General features: G+C 43.8%; 1 protein-coding gene across 1 annotated transcript; it reads right to left on the bottom strand.

The window, feature by feature from the left end:
* Positions 1 to 6,474: 6,474 nt before the first annotated feature.
* Positions 6,475 to 12,599, bottom strand: LOC147315279 (olfactory receptor 11A1-like). The gene is made up of 2 exons (XM_086260354.1): positions 12,589 to 12,599; positions 6,475 to 7,408 (listed from the first exon to the last, which is right to left on the bottom strand). The coding sequence occupies exons 1-2, from the start codon at positions 12,591 to 12,593 to the stop codon at positions 6,475 to 6,477; spliced, it is 939 nt and encodes a 312-aa protein (XP_086116480.1). The 5' UTR covers positions 12,594 to 12,599.
* Positions 12,600 to 18,341: the final 5,742 nt, after the last annotated feature.

The following is an 18,341-nucleotide window of genomic DNA, read 5'->3' as shown; positions in this document are numbered from 1 at the left end:
AGACGCAATCAGTTTGAGACTAAACGCTGTAGGACTAAGCACTGATGTTTCATATGAGCCGGAGGGCTAATTTCCTAGAAAATAGATTTAAAGTGATAACTGTTCTGATATCAAAAGTTTTTAAGGTAGACTGTTTTCTTGGATTTGGTAAATGTTTAAATATGCAATTGTAACTCTCTGGTGCCACCTTAAAACCTGTAGTCTGTAATAGGACATGATGTCGTCGGTAAACAGGAAGTAAGTCTGTGAATTAAGGAGAAGGCATGTGCAGCATGGTGGCCTTAGCCAGATAAATCCAGTGGCATCCACATACATCCTATGCCTTTGGTAGCATTGTGGTTTGTTACAGTTTCACCTTTCCCTGTGTCAATAAACCTGTGAACCGGGAATCGTGTCATCAGAGTCTTGATGTGGGGAAGGAGTTTAGCTGACTACCCAACCATAGCAGAGGCAGTACAATAACCTTTGCAGACATCCAGACCTTCTGACACTGTGTGTACCATTCAATTCAATTTCAATTCAATTTTAATTCAATTTTATTTATATAGCGCCAAATCACAACATAAGTCGCCTCAAGGCGCTTCATAGATACAGAGAAAAACCCAACAATCATATGACCAGTGTTGGGAAGGTTACTTTTAAAATGTATTCCATTACAGATTACAGAATACTGTATTCTGTAACGTATTCCGTTACGTTACTCAATGAGAGTAACGTATTCTGAATACTTTGGATTACTTAATATATTATCATGCTTTTTACAACAACGTGAATGTACTATTGCTGTGTGATTTATTACTATTACTGAAGGTCCGCGACTCCGAACTGTAGTAAAGGGACCTCTGACTAATACGGCGGGGTCCCTGTCGGCTCGTAGCCGAAAAATAGCTTTACTTTGTTGTGTGGGTCAACTTTGAGACAGAGAGAGGCGTTGAAAGGCTGCTCCAACGGAACTTATTGTTTTCGGAGGAAAACACGAACACAGTGTACAGTCGAGTCTTAATAGCTTACTTACAACTGGGCTCGTCAGGCACTCTTCTTGGCTGAAGTGGTTATTATTATATTTACATGCTTCCAGCTCCCGTTTTTCCTCGATGACAACTCGTACCTTTCCACTCCCCTTTTTCCTCCCTCCTCGCGCTCACAGACACATAACGTGTATGGCAGTCCATTCTCCCTGCAGCACGGACTACACTGCCCATGATGCTACATTCTTTAGAGCTATGCTTGTAGCATTCTGCCTGTTAGCTTAGCACAACAACAACAACAACGAAAAGGCCTCTCTCACCCAGGAAACACACAGTCGCAGAGAGAGAGAGAGCGTCGCCCTGTAACCATGGCAACCGTAACGCTGCCGCCTGGAACAACAGAACGTAGCTGTCAAACAAACCCAAACAGTCCTGACCCGCGACAATATGAAACAGGAAAGTACCGCAGTGTAATCCATTTATTTCAACAAAGTAACTGTATTCTGAATACCACCTTTTTAAACGGTAACTGTAACGGAATACAGTTACTCATATTTTGTATTCTAAATACGTAACGGCGGTACATGTATTCCGTTACTCCCCAACACTGCATATGACCCCCTATGAGCAGCACTTTGGCAACAGTGGGAAGGAAAAACTCCCTTTTAACAGGAAGAAACCTCCGGCAGAACCAGGCTCAGGGAGGGGCGGGACCATCTGCTGTGATTGGTTGGGGTGAGAGAAGGAAGACAGGATAAAGACATGCTGTGGAAGAGAGACAGAGATTAATAACAGATATGATTCAATGCAGAGAGGTCTGTTAACACATAGTGAGTGAGAAAGGTGACTGGAAAGGAAAAACTCAATGCATCATGGGAATCCCCCGGCAGCCTACGTCTATTGCAGCATAACTAAGGGAGGATTCAGGGTCACCTCAGGGTGTACCATGAGGCCAGGGTCCCTCCGATCTGGCAGGTAATGGTTCTGCTCAGCCGTGCGTTGCCACAGTACCCTGGTGTAGGGCTGTGCGATATGACCAAAATCTCATATCCCGATATAAGAATTCTATCGTCCGATAACGATATAAATCACAAAAATGTAACATTTCCTGTAAATTCTGTGAATCTCGGGCAGCTCAACTTGTGTGAAGTGTTTCCAGCTGCGCGTCGTGTAGCTGGAGTCGAGTGTTTTAACCGATGCATGAAACGATACATTTTTAGACATAAGTTGTAACGGCGCCGTTTTCTTTGTGAGTATTTATTACACGGCGTGCTGCGGGGAAAAGCTGTTCTAACGTTTGCGTCTAAGGTTTATTTTTTAGCACCTGGCGGCTCTTTTTTACTTCTCATCCGTAAATAATCTGCTCTTTCACGTGATTCAGTTTATTTTGAAAAGTCTCAACAGGATCTTAAGCTTTATTGTGAAAGGTTTACGTGGAAAATAAACAACCGGACACGCGGTGGTGCTACCATCGTTGTTGCTAACCACAACGCATAAAAACAGGGGCTTGTGCGTCCGTAGTGGTTATATAAAATATAAGAGAAAGAGAGAACTTTAAGAAATTAATAATAACTACAGTGACCATCAAAACCATGAACAAATATTGCCGTAAACAGCTTATTTTGCGACACCACGAAACAAACGTTAGCGTGAAATGAAACGATAGACATTTTTATATCATCATCCGATTTAAATCGTTATATCGAGCAGCCCTACCCTGGTGCATTCCCATACTCAGTTAATCTTTTGTAGATGATGGATGGAGGGAAAGCCCAGGTCCTGCTCCACAGCTGGAAACATGAAGTCTGGTACTCGAGGGAGGCTTCAAAAAGACATAGTCTACCCTGGGCACGTGTGTTAGAAGGAGGATTATGGGATAGAGCACAGAGCTCAAACGAACCTTAGCGCCCAGCGTGCTACAGAAAGTCCTCCACACTTGAGACCCCAACTGATGGCAACCCATCAACGAGTGCCCAGTGGAGAGAGTGGACAGCTTCAAATACCTCGGAGTTCACATCACGCAGGACCTGTCATGGTCCTGTCACATCAACACCGTGGTGAAAAAGGCCCGTCAGCGTCTCTACCACCTCAGACGCTTGAGAGACTTCCAACTGCCCTCCAAGGTGCTCAGGAACTTTTACTCCTGCACCATAGAGAGCATCCTGGCGGGAAACATCTTAACCTGGTTCGGGAACAGCACCACGCAGGACAGACGAGCTCTACAGAGGGTTGTGCGGTCAGCTGAGCGCACCATCCGCTCCGAGCTCCCTGACCTGCACTCAATGTACAGCAGGCGGTGCTGGACCAAGGCCAGGAAGATCGTGAAGGACCTCAGCCATCCCAACAACAGACTGTTCTCTCTGCTGAGGTCAGGAAAGCGATTCCGCTCCCTGAAGACCAACACAGAGAGACTGAGGAGGAGCTTCTTCCCGCAGGCGATACGGTCTCTCAATCACACCACCACACAGTACTGACCCACACATATAGTTCTTACACACACACTGGACTTTCTGGACTTTGGTTTTGCACAACACTGGTCACTATATTCTTCATTTCCAGTTAATACTTGTACAGCTGCTGTTATTGTGTATATATTTATTTATATTTAGATTTCTTCATACATTCTTATATAGTTCTATATTGTGTATTTTGTTGTACAGTTATTTTATTTTCAACTTTAATTTATATATTTTATCTTATTCTTCCCAGTTAAATTTACCCTTCATTCTAATTTGTGTTGTACAGTTATTTCATTTTTAACCTTAATTTATATTTTATTCCTTCCTAGTTAAATTTACCCTTTTTAATTTTTCATATTTATTTCCTATCTTATTCATAGCCTTTTCCTTTTTTGTTTTCTTTAGGTCACGAGCAGTTGTCCAAGCATTTCACTACATATCGTACTGTGTATGACTGTGTACGTGACAAATAAAATTTGAATTTGAATTTGAAACTGGGGACCACGATCTGACACCATTTTTAAAGGGAGTTCATGGAGCACCAAAACATGTTCCACCATAAGATTAGCTGTCTTTGTGGGAATCTTTTGTAGGGCTAGGAAATCACCGGCCTTGAAAAACATGTCAACTATATCGAGAATTACTATCTTGCCATTTGAAGGAGGTAAACTGGTCACAAAGTCAAGTGTGACGTGAGACCAGGGCCTGCGTGGGACTGTGAGTGGCTGCGGGAGACCACAAGATGGTAGAGCTTGGCGCTTAATTTGGGCACAAGTGGTGCAGGCTGAAACATATTCTCTCACGCTGTCCTGGTCCGTGGGAGTACATGGAGGGGGTTTCCTTCTGTGGCTGCTGAGCCATCCCTTTCAGTGCTTCAACTGAGCCTCGGCTGCGAGCAATCAGTGGGAGACCTACTTCAGCTGACTCAACCGGCTCCTCCTCGCCAGTTTGTTCTACTCTTCTCGGTGGTAAATGACGTTTCCCTTTGTGGTTTTCCTTGTGTGATTTATCTCTTGGAGTAATTCCTGTCTTCCCTTCATTCAGCGGACTTTCAACCCTGGCTTCACCTTACTGGGACAGTCCCTGTCTCCCAGCCTGTTCGCCCGCCTGCTCTCTAACCTCCACGCTTCAGCTTGAGAGCCTCCAGATGCTTTCCACGGACCTCTCTCCCCTCCCCTCAGTGATACTAACCCAGACTGGCACAGTAAAGCGAACTATTCTCCAGTTTCTAGTTATTAAGCTCTAGTTTTCTCTTCCGATTTTAACTACCTCTCCCTCTGTTACAGAATATTCCCTCGGCTCTCTGACCTCTTCCTCGTTCCTGCAACCAGCCTTTTTGGGCCCCCTCGTCACTTTAGACCACCTTTTTTAAATAAATGTCACTGTAAGCATTCCTCGCCCATGTTTGTCTGCACTTTTGGGTCCACTTTCCTGGGCGAACCTGTTGGTTCATGACACACATCTTTATCCACTGAAGGCCACCAGAAATATTTTATTCAATGTCTTTCCTGTGTGGGCGGGGGGTGGGGGGGTTATGAGCTCATGGCTGAACTAGTTAAACATGATTGTGTAGAAAGAGGTTCATCAGGAATGCTCAATTACTGTGCAAAGCTTATACTACTACTATTAAAACTTCATACTAAACTTTTCCTCATTTTTGAACATGTGGCTCAAATGCAGGGCTCTAGACCAACTTTTTGCCAACTTGTTTTTCAACCGCGTCACTTAAAACCGCAGTTTTACATGTGCACTTTTCTAGCGCAAAAAAGACGTAAACACAAAGTGCGGACCCGCCGACACATCAGAATCAGTGAGCTGTCGGCTTTCAGCCCCGACGGTGTGTCCGTGTACGGTCCGTCAGGTGAGAAAGCCGAGAAAGAGAACGCTGATTCTGAGGCGTCGGTCCGCTCTGTGTTTACGTCTTTGTGTGGAACCCGTTTACCTGCTCTTATTTGCTGTTTGGTGGTTGTTGAAATAGTTTTTGAGCTTTATCGCTTCATTCAAGCTACTCACCTCTCTCTATCCACCTGCACTTTCAACTGGACCACAGCCAATCAGAGAGGTCCCGCCCTTGACTATATCTGATTGGTTTAGACCACGATAGGGGCATAATGTGTGTCTGTGGTTGACCACACGGAGACTTTCAGAGTTGCGGAAACTTTTCCTTTTTTTTTTCTTTACTCAAACAGTTGGTCTCACCGGTGCGAACTAGGATGTTTTTTAGTCGCACCATTGAAAAATTGGTCTCACTCTAGAGCCCTGAAATGTCAAGGTTAGCGGGAAGAAAGGACCCAGGCATCGGTCTCTCATTGACTGGACACAGTACATTTTATTTACAGTGCCCCAAAAACAGTTCTAAATGTGAAAAAGTCCCAATGGTGTTCTCTTCCCCAGATGCCAGTGGTAGTGCAGCTTTACTCATGAAAATCCAACGTGCTTCTTCTCCTCTGACTGTCCACTCCCATTCATTCCCATTCATTTCCTATGGCGATCACTTTTGACTGGGAACACCACAGGTGTAACAAAGTTGATTAAAACACTCAAAATTCACTGAAAGAGGTGCTGATCACTTTTATATGTTCAAGTGCATAGTGTGGAGGATGTCATAAGGCCTTGGGGCAATCAGATGTAAAACACAATATTTATGGGTGTTTTAAGTTGTAAATCGAACACGACAGGAAGGATTAAAGGAGAAAACATACATTTTAATATAGGTTTAAAATATATTTTGATGAACTCAGGAGTCATTTTGTAAAAATATATCTTTTAAAAATGTGTCACCAGGACTGTGAAAAAAATGCTTTTAAATTTTGTTGACCCTATAAACAATTTAAAGTTATACACAGAAGTTTCATACAGCTTCACTTTAGTACAATAAATTCTGAGTTTGTATTAGCAAAACTAAATCAGGTTGGAGTTCAGTATGAGTAAATATACTAATAGCACTTATAATAGTATATTATATACTATAATACACTATAAACTTACACAGTTAGATAAAATGGTCCAATAACATAAAGAAAAATCTCAAAATGTATTAGTTCATACTAACAAATTATATGTGTTATAAGATTTTTACATGTTACACGGATTTTGGAGAGATTCAGTCCATACATTAAAGGGTTGAAGAGCGGTGGGCATGTCAGAAAGTAAAGTGATAGAAATATCCTCAACATATTTGGTGAACTGTTCATGTTAAATCTGCTCTGCAGTATTTCAAAGCAGGCTCCAAAGGAGAAGTTGAGCAGAGAAGCGAGGTGAGGCGTGCAGGTGCTGACGGCTTTCTGTCGAGTCTGTTTGGATCCAGAAAAACAGACTTTCAGGATCCTCATGTAGGTGTACAGGATTACAATTAAAGGCCCAAAGACTGACAAGGCACTAACAGTGAGTCCATAGATGTTATTCAGTGTGGTGTCAGAGCAGGCCAGCTTCACGATGGAATGGTTGTCACAGTACACTTTGTTTATAATGTTTCCACACCGTTTTAAAGGAACGATCAAAGGCAGTGTCAGGAAATTCACAAGAAGTGGTGGTGACCATACCGCTACAATGAGTTTAGTAACTTTGTTAGATGTCATCAGTTTGTTGTATTGCAGAGGACAACAGATAGCAAGATACCTGTCATACGACATGACTGCTAAGTTTAAAAACTCTATACTTCCATAAGAGTAGACAGAGAAAACCTGCAGGAAGCAGAGAGGAGCAGAAACAGTGTGAACATCAGAGAGGATCTGAACCAGGAGGGACGGAAACAGCCCTGTGCTACCATACAGCTCATTCACAAACAGGCTGCACAGAAACATGTACATAGGTTCATGTAAGCTTCTGTTCACACAGATAACCACAATCAGCAGGAGATTAGATCCAAATATAAACACATACAGAGACATGACAATAGTGAAATATAAGTACCTGAAAGTCCCACCGTCAAAGTAGGCACCAAGTATGAAATCTGAAAGCTGTGTGGAATTTTTCATGAGCCTTGTTTTCATTCAGTTACTATTGTTCACACGAAAAAACAGTTCTTTGCATTTTGGTGTTGACTTGACTGGAAGCTGTGAGGCAGCTCTTTCAAACTTGTGTTTGTTTCGCATGACGTAGAACTAAAATTTGAAGCCCAATTTGAAACAACAACCAGTCACAACTTACAACTCAAAGCCTGAAACGTTCAGTGAGTCTGAGTCAGCTTCAGCCTGCTGGAGCCGCTGAAACTCTGCTTAGGCTTCTTTAAAACGTTTAGAAGACGCCCACAGCAGTGTGACCTCATTATGAAAGGTCACACTGGTTAATATTCATGTCTTATTATTGGCAGACAAACAAACAAATAAATGCTGAATGTTGCATGGTCGTCGTCCTACATTTTACTGTGCTTTCTTAAAAATATTTTTAGTGGTTCATAGTAGGACTGCAATTATCAATTATTTTAGTAATTGATTAATTTAAAAAAAAAATACAGGTCTTTCAAAATTAACTGCTCATTTGTCAAAAAGAAACAAAACAACCCATTTGGATTCACGTGTCATTATTAGATTCAATTTTTTAAATAAAACATTTTCTTAAATGCAAAAATATATAAATACTTTCAAGTAGGGTCAAATAAGATAAGATAAATGTGCAGCCTAGACTAAGGCACAACAAATGAATCTTTACTCTGTGTTCTTATATGTGTGCATGCTTGTTTAAATGTGTGCCTGAATAAATGAGTTTGAGTCTGTTCGTGTCCTTTAAAGGAGAATGTGATGGCTGCAATGAAGAAAAGCGAGTGTGTCAGCATTGTGAAGTTTGCCCTGTGCTTTGATGCTGAAAACAAATGTTATGATGGTGTATACCTTCATTAATATTAACAATAATTCTGTTTCCAACCTAAAATCCCTCAGGTCAGTGACTCAGAGTTTTACTGGCCCGTGTACATTTTTAATGGCTTTATTAGATTTTGAAAAAAGCTTTAATTTTTATATTTTTAAATATTACCACAATTTAATTTAGATACTATTTAATAGAATTTCACCTTGAAAGAAATATGGTCTAGTACACCGCATGCCCCCCTTTAGGCTCCCCCTTGATGGCTTCCATGTAAAATTGGACAGCGTCCTTCAGGCTTCATTAGGCTGTGTAATTTAAACATGCATCAGACTAAGTTATCAATTCATTCATGTATTTTAATACTATGGAGCCCCGCAGGGGACTTGGGAGAAAAAAAAATTAAGACGGACTTTTGCGAGATCCCGAGTTTGTTTTCCGAGATCTCGCAAAACAAACTCGGGATCTCACAAAACTTTTCCGAGATCTCGCAAAACAAACTCGGGATCTCGCAAAACAAACTCGGGATCTCGCAAAACAAACTCGGGATCTCGCAAAACTTTTGTGAGATCTCGCAAAACAAACTCGGGATCTCGCAAAACTTTTGTGAGATCTCGCAAAACAAACTCGGGATCTCGCAAAACAAACTCGGGATCTCGCAAAACAAACTCAGGATCTCGCAAAACAAACTCGGGATCTCGCAAAACAAACTCGGGATCTCGCAAAACTTTTCCGAGATCTCGCAAAACAAACTCAGGATCTCGCAAAACAAACTCGGGATCTCGCAAAACAAACTCAGGATCTCGCAAAACAAACTCGGGATCTCGCAAAACAAACTCGGGATCTCGCAAAACTTTTCCGAGATCTCGCAAAACAAACTCAGGATCTCGCAAAACAAACTCGGGATCTCGCAAAACAAACTCAGGATCTCGCAAAACAAACTCGGGATCTCGCAAAACAAACTCGGGATCTCGCAAAACTTTTCCGAGATCTCGCAAAACAAACTCAGGATCTCGCAAAACAAACTCGGGATCTCGCAAAACAAACTCAGGATCTCGCAAAACAAACTCGGGATCTCGCAAAACAAACTCGGGATCTCGCAAAACTTTTCCGAGATCTCGCAAAACAAACTCAGGATCTCGCAAAACAAACTCGGGATCTCGCAAAACAAACTCAGGATCTCGCAAAACAAACTCGGGATCTCGCAAAACAAACTCAGGATCTCGCAAAACAAACTCAGGATCTCGCAAAACAAACTCGGGATCTCGCAAAACAAACTCGGGATCTCGCAAAACTTTTGTGAGATCTCGCAAAACAAACTCGGGATCTCGCAAAACTTTTCCGAGATCTTGCAAAACAAACTCGGGATCTCGCAAAAGTTGAATTCCAACAATGGCGGCAGCTACTTAGTTGTAATATTACTCTTTCTGGGTCACAAAATACACTTTTAAGATATTTTGAGGCGTGAATGTAGCTGTGTAAACGTCAGATACCTGCTCGGTTTACAAGACATCACATATTTGCAAAAGTGCTCCGACGTTTTCGGAGATCTGACACCCACTAGCTCGAAGCTAACGGGAGGTCGAGACCTACTACAGCCAGGAGGAACACCGCTCTCGCGGCACATCGTGCCTTGACCTCCCGGTCGGCTTTGAGCTGGCGGCCTCCGAAGAATGCGGCTAAAACTTTTGCGAGATCTCGCAAAAGTCCGTCTTAATTTTTTTTCTCCCATGTCCCCTGCGGGGCTCCCTATAATACAACTTCTGGAGCTTTGCTGCAGATTATTTGTAAAATGAACAGCGGTGGATGGAGCAGCTACAGAGTTCGCTTTTCTTCATGTCAGAGTTTGTTGATCAGGGGCTTTGTTGATGGACTCACACAAGCTTTTACCAAGTAAAGATTTGAATGGTGATCACAGGGACTGTGACTGTTTTCTTTCACTCAACCAGTAACAGCTCCGCCTCTTTACTCGTGATGGTGCATAAACAGACTCCGCCTCAACGTTAAACTGTGCCAGTGTCACCATCACTGCTGTTGTTGTGTAATCAGTCTTCTTGTTAAAAACTGGGGGGTGGGCTCAATATTGTCAGACTTTCTATTCACACACTGCTCCCGAATAAGTTTGTATTGCAGGTCTGTTTTAGTTGCAAATGTGGGTGAAATGCTGGTGTATGAGTCTCCATTTGAGCTGCTGCGTTTCCCCAGTTAGACATGTCTCCATGTCTCATTTGGTACTCTTGTCTCTGTGATTCATGTTCACTCTGTCTTCCCTGTGTGCTGTGTCTCCTTGTTTAGTTGGTTTCTCTGTGCCTATCTTGTATTTCCTGTTTTACTTTGAAGGTCTTGTGTCCTGGGTTTTCAGTTTTGCTTCCTCCTCACTTTGTTACATCAGATTAGTCCTAGCTGTGTTTCTCTCCTGCTTCCTATTCCCTCACTACTGAGTGGTAGTGGTGTGTATATAAGCCCTGTGTTTTCCTCTGTCCGTTGTAATTTTCCCAGTTTCCTAATTTTAGTTCCATGTTTCTAGTTTGGGTTAGCACTTTTATATTTGGCTCTTGCATGTGCAGCAATAAAGCTCTTTGAGTTTACTTTTCTGTTTATGAGCCTGCATTTGGGTCCTACATCATGCCTGCCACAGCACCAAACATGACAAGAGGACTCTCCATTTACATGAACAAATCGGAGTCTATTAGATAGATATGATGCAAACCACTGCCACTTTTCACCCTGCTGATATTCTCTGGGTCTGTCCAGATCCCCTCAGCAGACACGAAGTGACCCAAATACTGAACCTCCTTTCTCACAGGCTGGCACTTAGAAGGCTTTAACTTCACGCCATGCTCCCGAAGCCGATCGAACACCAGCTGCAGTCTTTCCAGATACTCATCAAAGGTTTTGGAGAATATGATGAGGTCATCAAGATAGATTAGAAGGTGGGTGAAGTTCATATCACCAAAGCAGCAGGTCATGAGTCTCTGAAAGGAGGAGGGAGCATTCTGTAATCCAAAGGGCATACGATTTGCTTCAAACAGCCCCATAGGGGTGCTGGCCACACCAACTTAAAGACAGTCCTCCCCAGATTCCACCAACATGTCTCCTGCCACACCAGAGGAGACAAGACTTTAGACCATGTGTATTCCAACCTGGCTGGAGCCTACAAAGCCACACCCCTCCCCCACATTGGACAATCGGACCATCTCTCCCTGTTCCTCACACCTCGGTATTCACCACTCATCCAACTTGTGAAACCTGCTGTGAGGACAATTAAAGTGTGGCCAGAGGGAACAGACGCAGCGCTCCAGGACAGATTTAAAAACACAGACTGGAATATGTTCACCCACACAGACCTGGACCAGTACGCCTCATCTGTACTGGATTACATCTCCAAAACCACAGACAGTGTCACCACCCAGAAACGGATCACCATGTACCCCAACCAGAAGCCTTGGATGAACCGGGATGTTCGTCTCCTCCTGAAGGCCCACAATACCGCCTTTAGGTCAGGAGATGCACACGCCTACAGTACAGCCAGGGCTAATCTAAAGAAGGGCATCAAAAAAGCCAAACACCATTACAAAAAGAAGGTAGAAGAACACTTCTCCAACTCCAACCCCCGACGCATGTGGCAAGGACTCCAGACCATCACAGACTACAGGACCACCAAACCCTCCCCCGCATCCTCTGATGTCTCCTTCCTCAACGAGCTCAACAACTTTTATGCTCATTTTAAGCGAGGGAACCCCACAACCACAACCAAAGCAGACATGACGCCAGACCACCAACCTCTGACTCTCTCCCCCACCAATGTAGGAGCGGTGCTGAACAGGATCAATGTCCACAAGGCTGCAGGTCCTGATGGCATCCCCGGGCGTGTTCTCAGAGCGTGTTCTGGGGAGCTTGCAGGAGTGCTCACAGACATATTCAATCTGTCCTTGGCCCACGCTGTGGTACCGGCCTGCTTCAAATCCACCTTATATCTCACTTATCTTAACTGCACTACTGTATAGCTCTGTGTAAATAATCATTCTGTACATTCGATAATTTTTAATCCTACAACTGTTTACAACTTGCATAGTTCCCATTTCTGTATAGCTGTATATCCCAGATTCTGTAAAGTTATTTATTTCATATTCTGTATAGTTTTTCATATTTATATCCTGTTCATAGCCTGTACATAGCTTGTACTCACTACAGCCTGTACATACTTATAGTTATAGAATGTTCACAACATACTTCATACCGTGTACATTATAACATACCATAATAGACCCATTTCTGTAATATACTCACATATCTATATTATTGCTAATATATATTGTAATATATCTATATCACTAAAGCACTTCTGGATGGATGCAAACTGCATTTCGTTGCCCTGTACCTGTGCATGTGCAATGACAATAAAGTTGAATTCTATTCTATTCTATTCTAAGTATCATCCTCGGTCAATTCAAAATAAATTTGAATGTCATCCGCGTAGCAATGATAAAAGAGTTTGTACTTTTCAATAATACGACCAAGGGGTAACATATATAGAGAAAACAGCATAGGACCCAGCACAGACCTCTGAGGGACACCACAGATAACGGGGGCAATGGAAGAGGAGTAGGTACCCGCATGGCAGGGAAGGACCTCTGCATTAATTACATTAAATCCCTCCTTAATAATGCGAGATGGGAGAATGTCGTGAACAGAATTTGAGTTTTTTAGATAATCAATAATTCCCTTAAGGGTAGGAAGTGACACTGGTTCAAACTGAGCAAGTGTCATAGAGCAGCGTAAAGCGGGGGCTTGGCACATCCCCGAAGCTTTTAAGGCTCTTAAGGTGGAGATTTTATCAGTGAAGTGATTTAAAAACTGCTCACAAAGAGCCGAAGAAGCCAGCCACAATGCTTCAGGATAAGGGTTAACCAAGGAGTTAAAAAATATTGAATAAAACGCATGGATTATGACTATTATTAGTAACGATGGCTGACAGAAAAGCCGCTTTAGCCATCTTAGCAGCTGGGACAAGGGACACCTGGAGCCTATCCTTTTTCCACCGCCTCTCAGCTTGGTGGCAGGTATGGCGTAGGGCACGTGTAGAGTCATTTAATCAAGGTCGGGAACAGCATATAGGACATTTCAGTTTTGAAGGGGCCACAGAGTCCAGTATGGAGGTGCATATAGCAAGTAGGGAGTTGGCAAAGTCATCAAATAAAGACTGTGTGATGCCATCCGTATCAGGGAGAACAGATTCAGAGAAAGACACATTCAGCCACAGTCCCAGGATCACTGAAACGGCCAAGGCGTCGAGGGCCCCCAGGGTTCAGATCAGTTTCGTATAGATCAGCATGAAAAATGACTGGAAAGTGGTCAGAAATCCCAAAGTTGCTAGTGTCCCTGACACCAATGTCCAATCCATGAGAGAAAACCAAATCAAGTGTGTGACCTTTAGAGTGTTTTGGAGCATTTACCCTCGGAGTAAGATTAAAAGAATCAGCTAAAACCAGAAAGTCTTTGGCAAGCCTGTCGTCTTTACAACAGATATGAATGTTAACCAGCAATAAGAAGACGGTCATAATTTAAGCAAATAGATCCTAAAAAGTCAGCAAAATCATTGATAAAAGTCTTGTTGTATTTCAGAGGACGGTAGACCACAACACAAAGAGCCAGTGGGGGGACCAGCAAGTTCCAATAATTGTGCTTCAAAGCTAGCAAACATTGGCGAGGGCAGCTGCCGTATCCGGAATTTATTCCTAAAGACCACCGCAAGTCCTCCACCCCTACCCGAAAGCCTCGGTGAGCTGAAAAAAGCACCGTCTGGGGGAAGGAGCTCAGAAAAGGGAAAGGACTCACCAGGACGAATCCAGGTTTCTGTCAGGAGCAGTAAATCCAGACCCGTAGTGGTAAAAAAGTCATTCATGATAAAAGTCGAGCCGACGAGCAGGTCACTGGAAGGGCTGGGTATGCTTGACTTTCAGCAGGTTAAATCCATCGATGATTGAGCAGTCTAAAAGTAAACAGCGTGAACCAGATCGAGAATCCATCTATGTTGAGATGGTATCACTGACGCTCCAACACGGTTCCGGCCTGTAGGGGTCCGGCCCATAAGTATGGAGTGGGCGAAGACTTAAAAGAGTCAGCCGGTCATAGGAAATCGAAGCAAAGCCACCAGAATAGCATATGAGCAGAAGGACAAAAAACAACAGAAGACAAGGACGTAGACAGAGACGGCAAACCGAACACACTGGCGCCATCTTGGGTGATAGTGGCAAGTCCTTTCTTTACATCAGCAAGAACTCTGGCAACCGGAATGTCTTGGGTGAGCTGCAGGGAGGGGTGACCTTCATTTAGGTCTGTATAAGTCTTTCTTTGCGGTCCGGCTTTTATTTTGCACATTAAATCCATCTCTTTCCCTGCTGGAATGTGTACCTTACGGCCAGTGTAAACAACGGGGCCCACTGTGTCATCCATATCACACTGTTCAGTGCTCCCAATCTCTAGTAGGGAGGTGTACCACTCCGGATGAGTCTCCTTGACCTTGAGAAGGAACTGCTGGCCGTAGGTTGCCTGGAGGTGGCTTCTGGAGGCACGGAGGACATTAGTTCCCACCAGAGATGGGCAGTAACGCGTTACAAGTAACGCGTTACTGTAATCTGATTACTTTTTTCAAGTAACGAGTAAAGTAAGGGATTACTATTGCAAAAACGGTAATTAGATTACCGTTACTTTCCCGTAGTAACGCTGCATTACTGCGTTACTAAAACCGTGATTTTTTGCGAGCGTGTCTCATGACAGTGACGTAAGCGAGTGCGACGTTCGTGACAACAGCTGTGTGCAGATCAACAATGGATCACATATCGAGTGCAGGAGAGAGTATGAGCGTGCAGCGTTTAAAGCGTGGAAGTACTGACCTTACTTTGAGTTTGATTCCATAAAAAGTGACAAAAACATTAGTGTCCGCTGTGCGTGGGAAGAAAACTTCTTTTTACAGCGAAAAAAACCCTAAACTTCCAACAAGCACCGAGTAGCTACGACGTGATGGGAAACTCACAGAGAAACTCGCGGATTCTTCAACTGACCGCGGCACACCTGCACCAGGGTAAACCTCCGCCTACCCCACTCCTGCTTTACAGGTGAAAATAGAGCAACAGGACCGCTGAGTCTTTGACTTTATTTATTTTCTGCTGTGTTTTACTTGCATCTATTTGAAAGAGTGAGTGTAAACACAAAAAATATTTTATTTTATGAGCTGGAATGTGCAGAAAATAGGTTTAAATATTAAACTAATTTATTCAAGTCAGAGAATGTTGCATATAATTAAATTTTGCTTGATGCATAAAGTTAAAAGATTAAAACTAATAAAACAAGTTTTAAAAAGAGACTTTTCCATTTGATTACATTTTGTATGATGGATTATGTAGAAAAAGTAGAATTGGGCTGAAAGATCTATCACTTTATCACCTCTTCAGGTTGTAAATCGTGTTTTTAAAAAGTAACTAAGTAACTAAGTAATTAATTACTTTTGAAAATAAGTAATCAGTAAAGTAACGGGATTACTTTTTTGGGGAAGTAATCAGTAATTAGTTACTGATTACTTTTTTCAAGTAACTTGACCAACACTGGTTCCCACAAGCAGGGGAACAGAGGAGCGGTACTCTGAGTTAGTGACAACAAAAGCAGGCACACCCTTAAACTCTCTCCCCATCAATTTCAGGTTGATGTGTAGCACACCATGGTAGGTGACACTCTGGCCACTTGCATCTTCCATGGGTACTTTTGAGGGCTGTAGCTTTTGTTTATGGAGGGTGGTGTGGCTACGCCAGTACTGATGTGTAATACTGGTTATCTGGGAGCCAGAGTTGATGAGTGCCCTGCACTTCATTCCATTGACTCCCACCTCCCCCTCATTCCTGGGACCCACTAGGGGAGTGCTCTCTCCTTCATCACTTTTGTTCACCTGCAGTATGGTGACTTGCTGCTCGCCCATGGTTGCCCCGGTGACCATGGGCTTTACCTGTTTAAAGGCTGAGCTGAATGAGTGTAAATCAATCAATCAATCAATCAATCAATCAATCAATCAGAACTTTATTTGTCACATGCAAGTTGCCCTGCAGTGAAATGGGACACCCCCCGACCTTACATACACAACAAAGACATCACATGGGGAGACAGGTCGGAGATCAGTAGTATTACGGAAAAACACTGAAATGTACACTACAATGGGAAAGTCCAAGAGTGAAAAAAAGAGACCTCTACTCATGCTGGGCTCCTGGAAGGACAGCATGAGAACAGAAAACAAAAAAACTCCTCTGCACAAAAAGCACATAAATGTCCACAGCACAACATTATGGAGCACGTGACAAGCAACAGGGGTGGGTAGGGGGTGAGGAGTAATCCGAAGCAAACACAGCAGCCATCCTGCCCTGTGCTATTATTCCAGCGCTGGGCCCAGACCCGCCGTGTTCTCCAGGAGGGAATAAGCATCGAAGGCGTTTGGAAAGGGAGGGGGGATGAGTGAATGTGTATCAGTGTATGTGTATGTGTGTTTCCAGAGTTCAGCTGAGACAGTGTCCTTCGCCCTGCCAGGCTAAGTAAACATTCTTCCAGCCAACCCAGCTTGCATAAAATGGGAAGAACAGTCTAACTACAGTTTGTTATCAGGGTGTTTTTGTTCAGCTCCAGCCTTGAGACCGCAGCTGGGGCTGAAGGGGTAGCCGCATCAAGTGATGGCAGTTTTTACTTTAGTGCAAACAGCTCATGAGAATTTCAAAGCTGTTCTAACAGTCCGACACTGGTCTCTCAATCTCCCGTTGGAGAGCCGTGAGCTTCTCCATGATGTAATCAAACTTACACTCCGTGATGTTGTCATTCTTGTGCTCAAAGAGCCGATTCTGAGAACTCACGACCACAGTGAGCTTCTCCAAGATGTATCCAGTTTGCGCTCAGAGGTGTTATTCTGAGTATTCACAGCAGCCGTAAGCTTCTCCAAGATCTTATCCGTGCTGCACTCAATGAGCCCATTTTGAGAACTCACGCCTCGTCCCATCGTTTCAATCCCACCGGGCAGCCTTGTGGGGGTTTTAACAGCCGGTTCCACTTTCTTAATACTTCGATAAGCCAGGGCCAAGCCAGCTCAGAAGAACCAGCAAGAACTCAGCAAGAACCCTGTTATCATGGTTCCGAATAGGTAGATATCTTCAGCATCTTCGATCGACAGTCCCGCCAGGCACGCGACCCTCCAGTTCTGCCACCCGTCCATCGTGTATCCGGCAGGGAAAGTCCCTCCAGGACACTCAGGCTCACCCGAGCCCAGACTTCTCGTTGAGAAAAGGGTGTCACAATTGCATTCAGGGACCAGTTGATCAAATCCATAATTCCTCTTTTAGGTTTTAGAGAACAGACTGTGAGAGAGTGTTCCAGGGAAAAAGTAATTTAAAAAATCACGAGACAAGACAAGCACATAAGAGGCTAAGCAGGGAAGCTAAGGGAAAGGAGAGGAGAAAAGTGTGACCACCTTCGCCGAGAGGATCGTGTGTCCATGTCTGATCAGGCCCTGGGAGCACTGCTCTGCAAACCCAGGCTATATGTTCTTGCTTCCCACACTGGTAGCATGTGACCACTGACATTGGGGTTGTAGCCCCAGGAGGTGGTCGGACTCTCAGCGGGGTGGCAGAGGATGGAGCAGCAATTCTCAATTCAAGGTGGTTCAGCTCGGCCATCTGCTCCTCCTGGCTCAATGCTAATTTCTTTGACTTGTTTTGAGGCTGGAATCTTTTTGTTTCTTTCGCTAGATTTCGGAGCTCAGCCTGTAGCTCACGGAAACTCAACAGCCGGGGCTTCATGGGTGAGATCCTCGCGTACACATCCTCATCATTAAGTCCCCATATGAACTGCCAGGTGAGTTTACTGTCATGGTCAGGGAAAGGCTTGCCTCCTCTTTGGTTTTCTTCCAGTGTTGCCTCCAGTGCTATCGCATATGAACAGGCAGACTCCCCCGACCTCTGAGCACGCTCGTAGAAGTCAAGCAATAGATCTGAGGAGCTCTGTGTGTCACCGTACTCTGCCCTCAGTTCTTTGAATGCCCTTTCAGGTGTTTGGTCATGGAGACGTAGATTCAGGACCAGGTTTT

This window comes from Aulonocara sp. 'chitande type north' Nkhata Bay, linkage group LG14 (genome assembly GCF_057382095.1).
Source record: "Aulonocara sp. 'chitande type north' Nkhata Bay isolate Kocher_YH1m ecotype deep benthic linkage group LG14, A_spYH_male_GT1.1, whole genome shotgun sequence".
Classification (NCBI taxonomy): domain Eukaryota; kingdom Metazoa; phylum Chordata; class Actinopteri; order Cichliformes; family Cichlidae; genus Aulonocara; species Aulonocara sp. 'chitande type north' Nkhata Bay.
The sequence above is the reverse complement of the archived record's forward strand: the minus strand, read 5'-3'. Positions and strand labels throughout refer to the sequence as shown.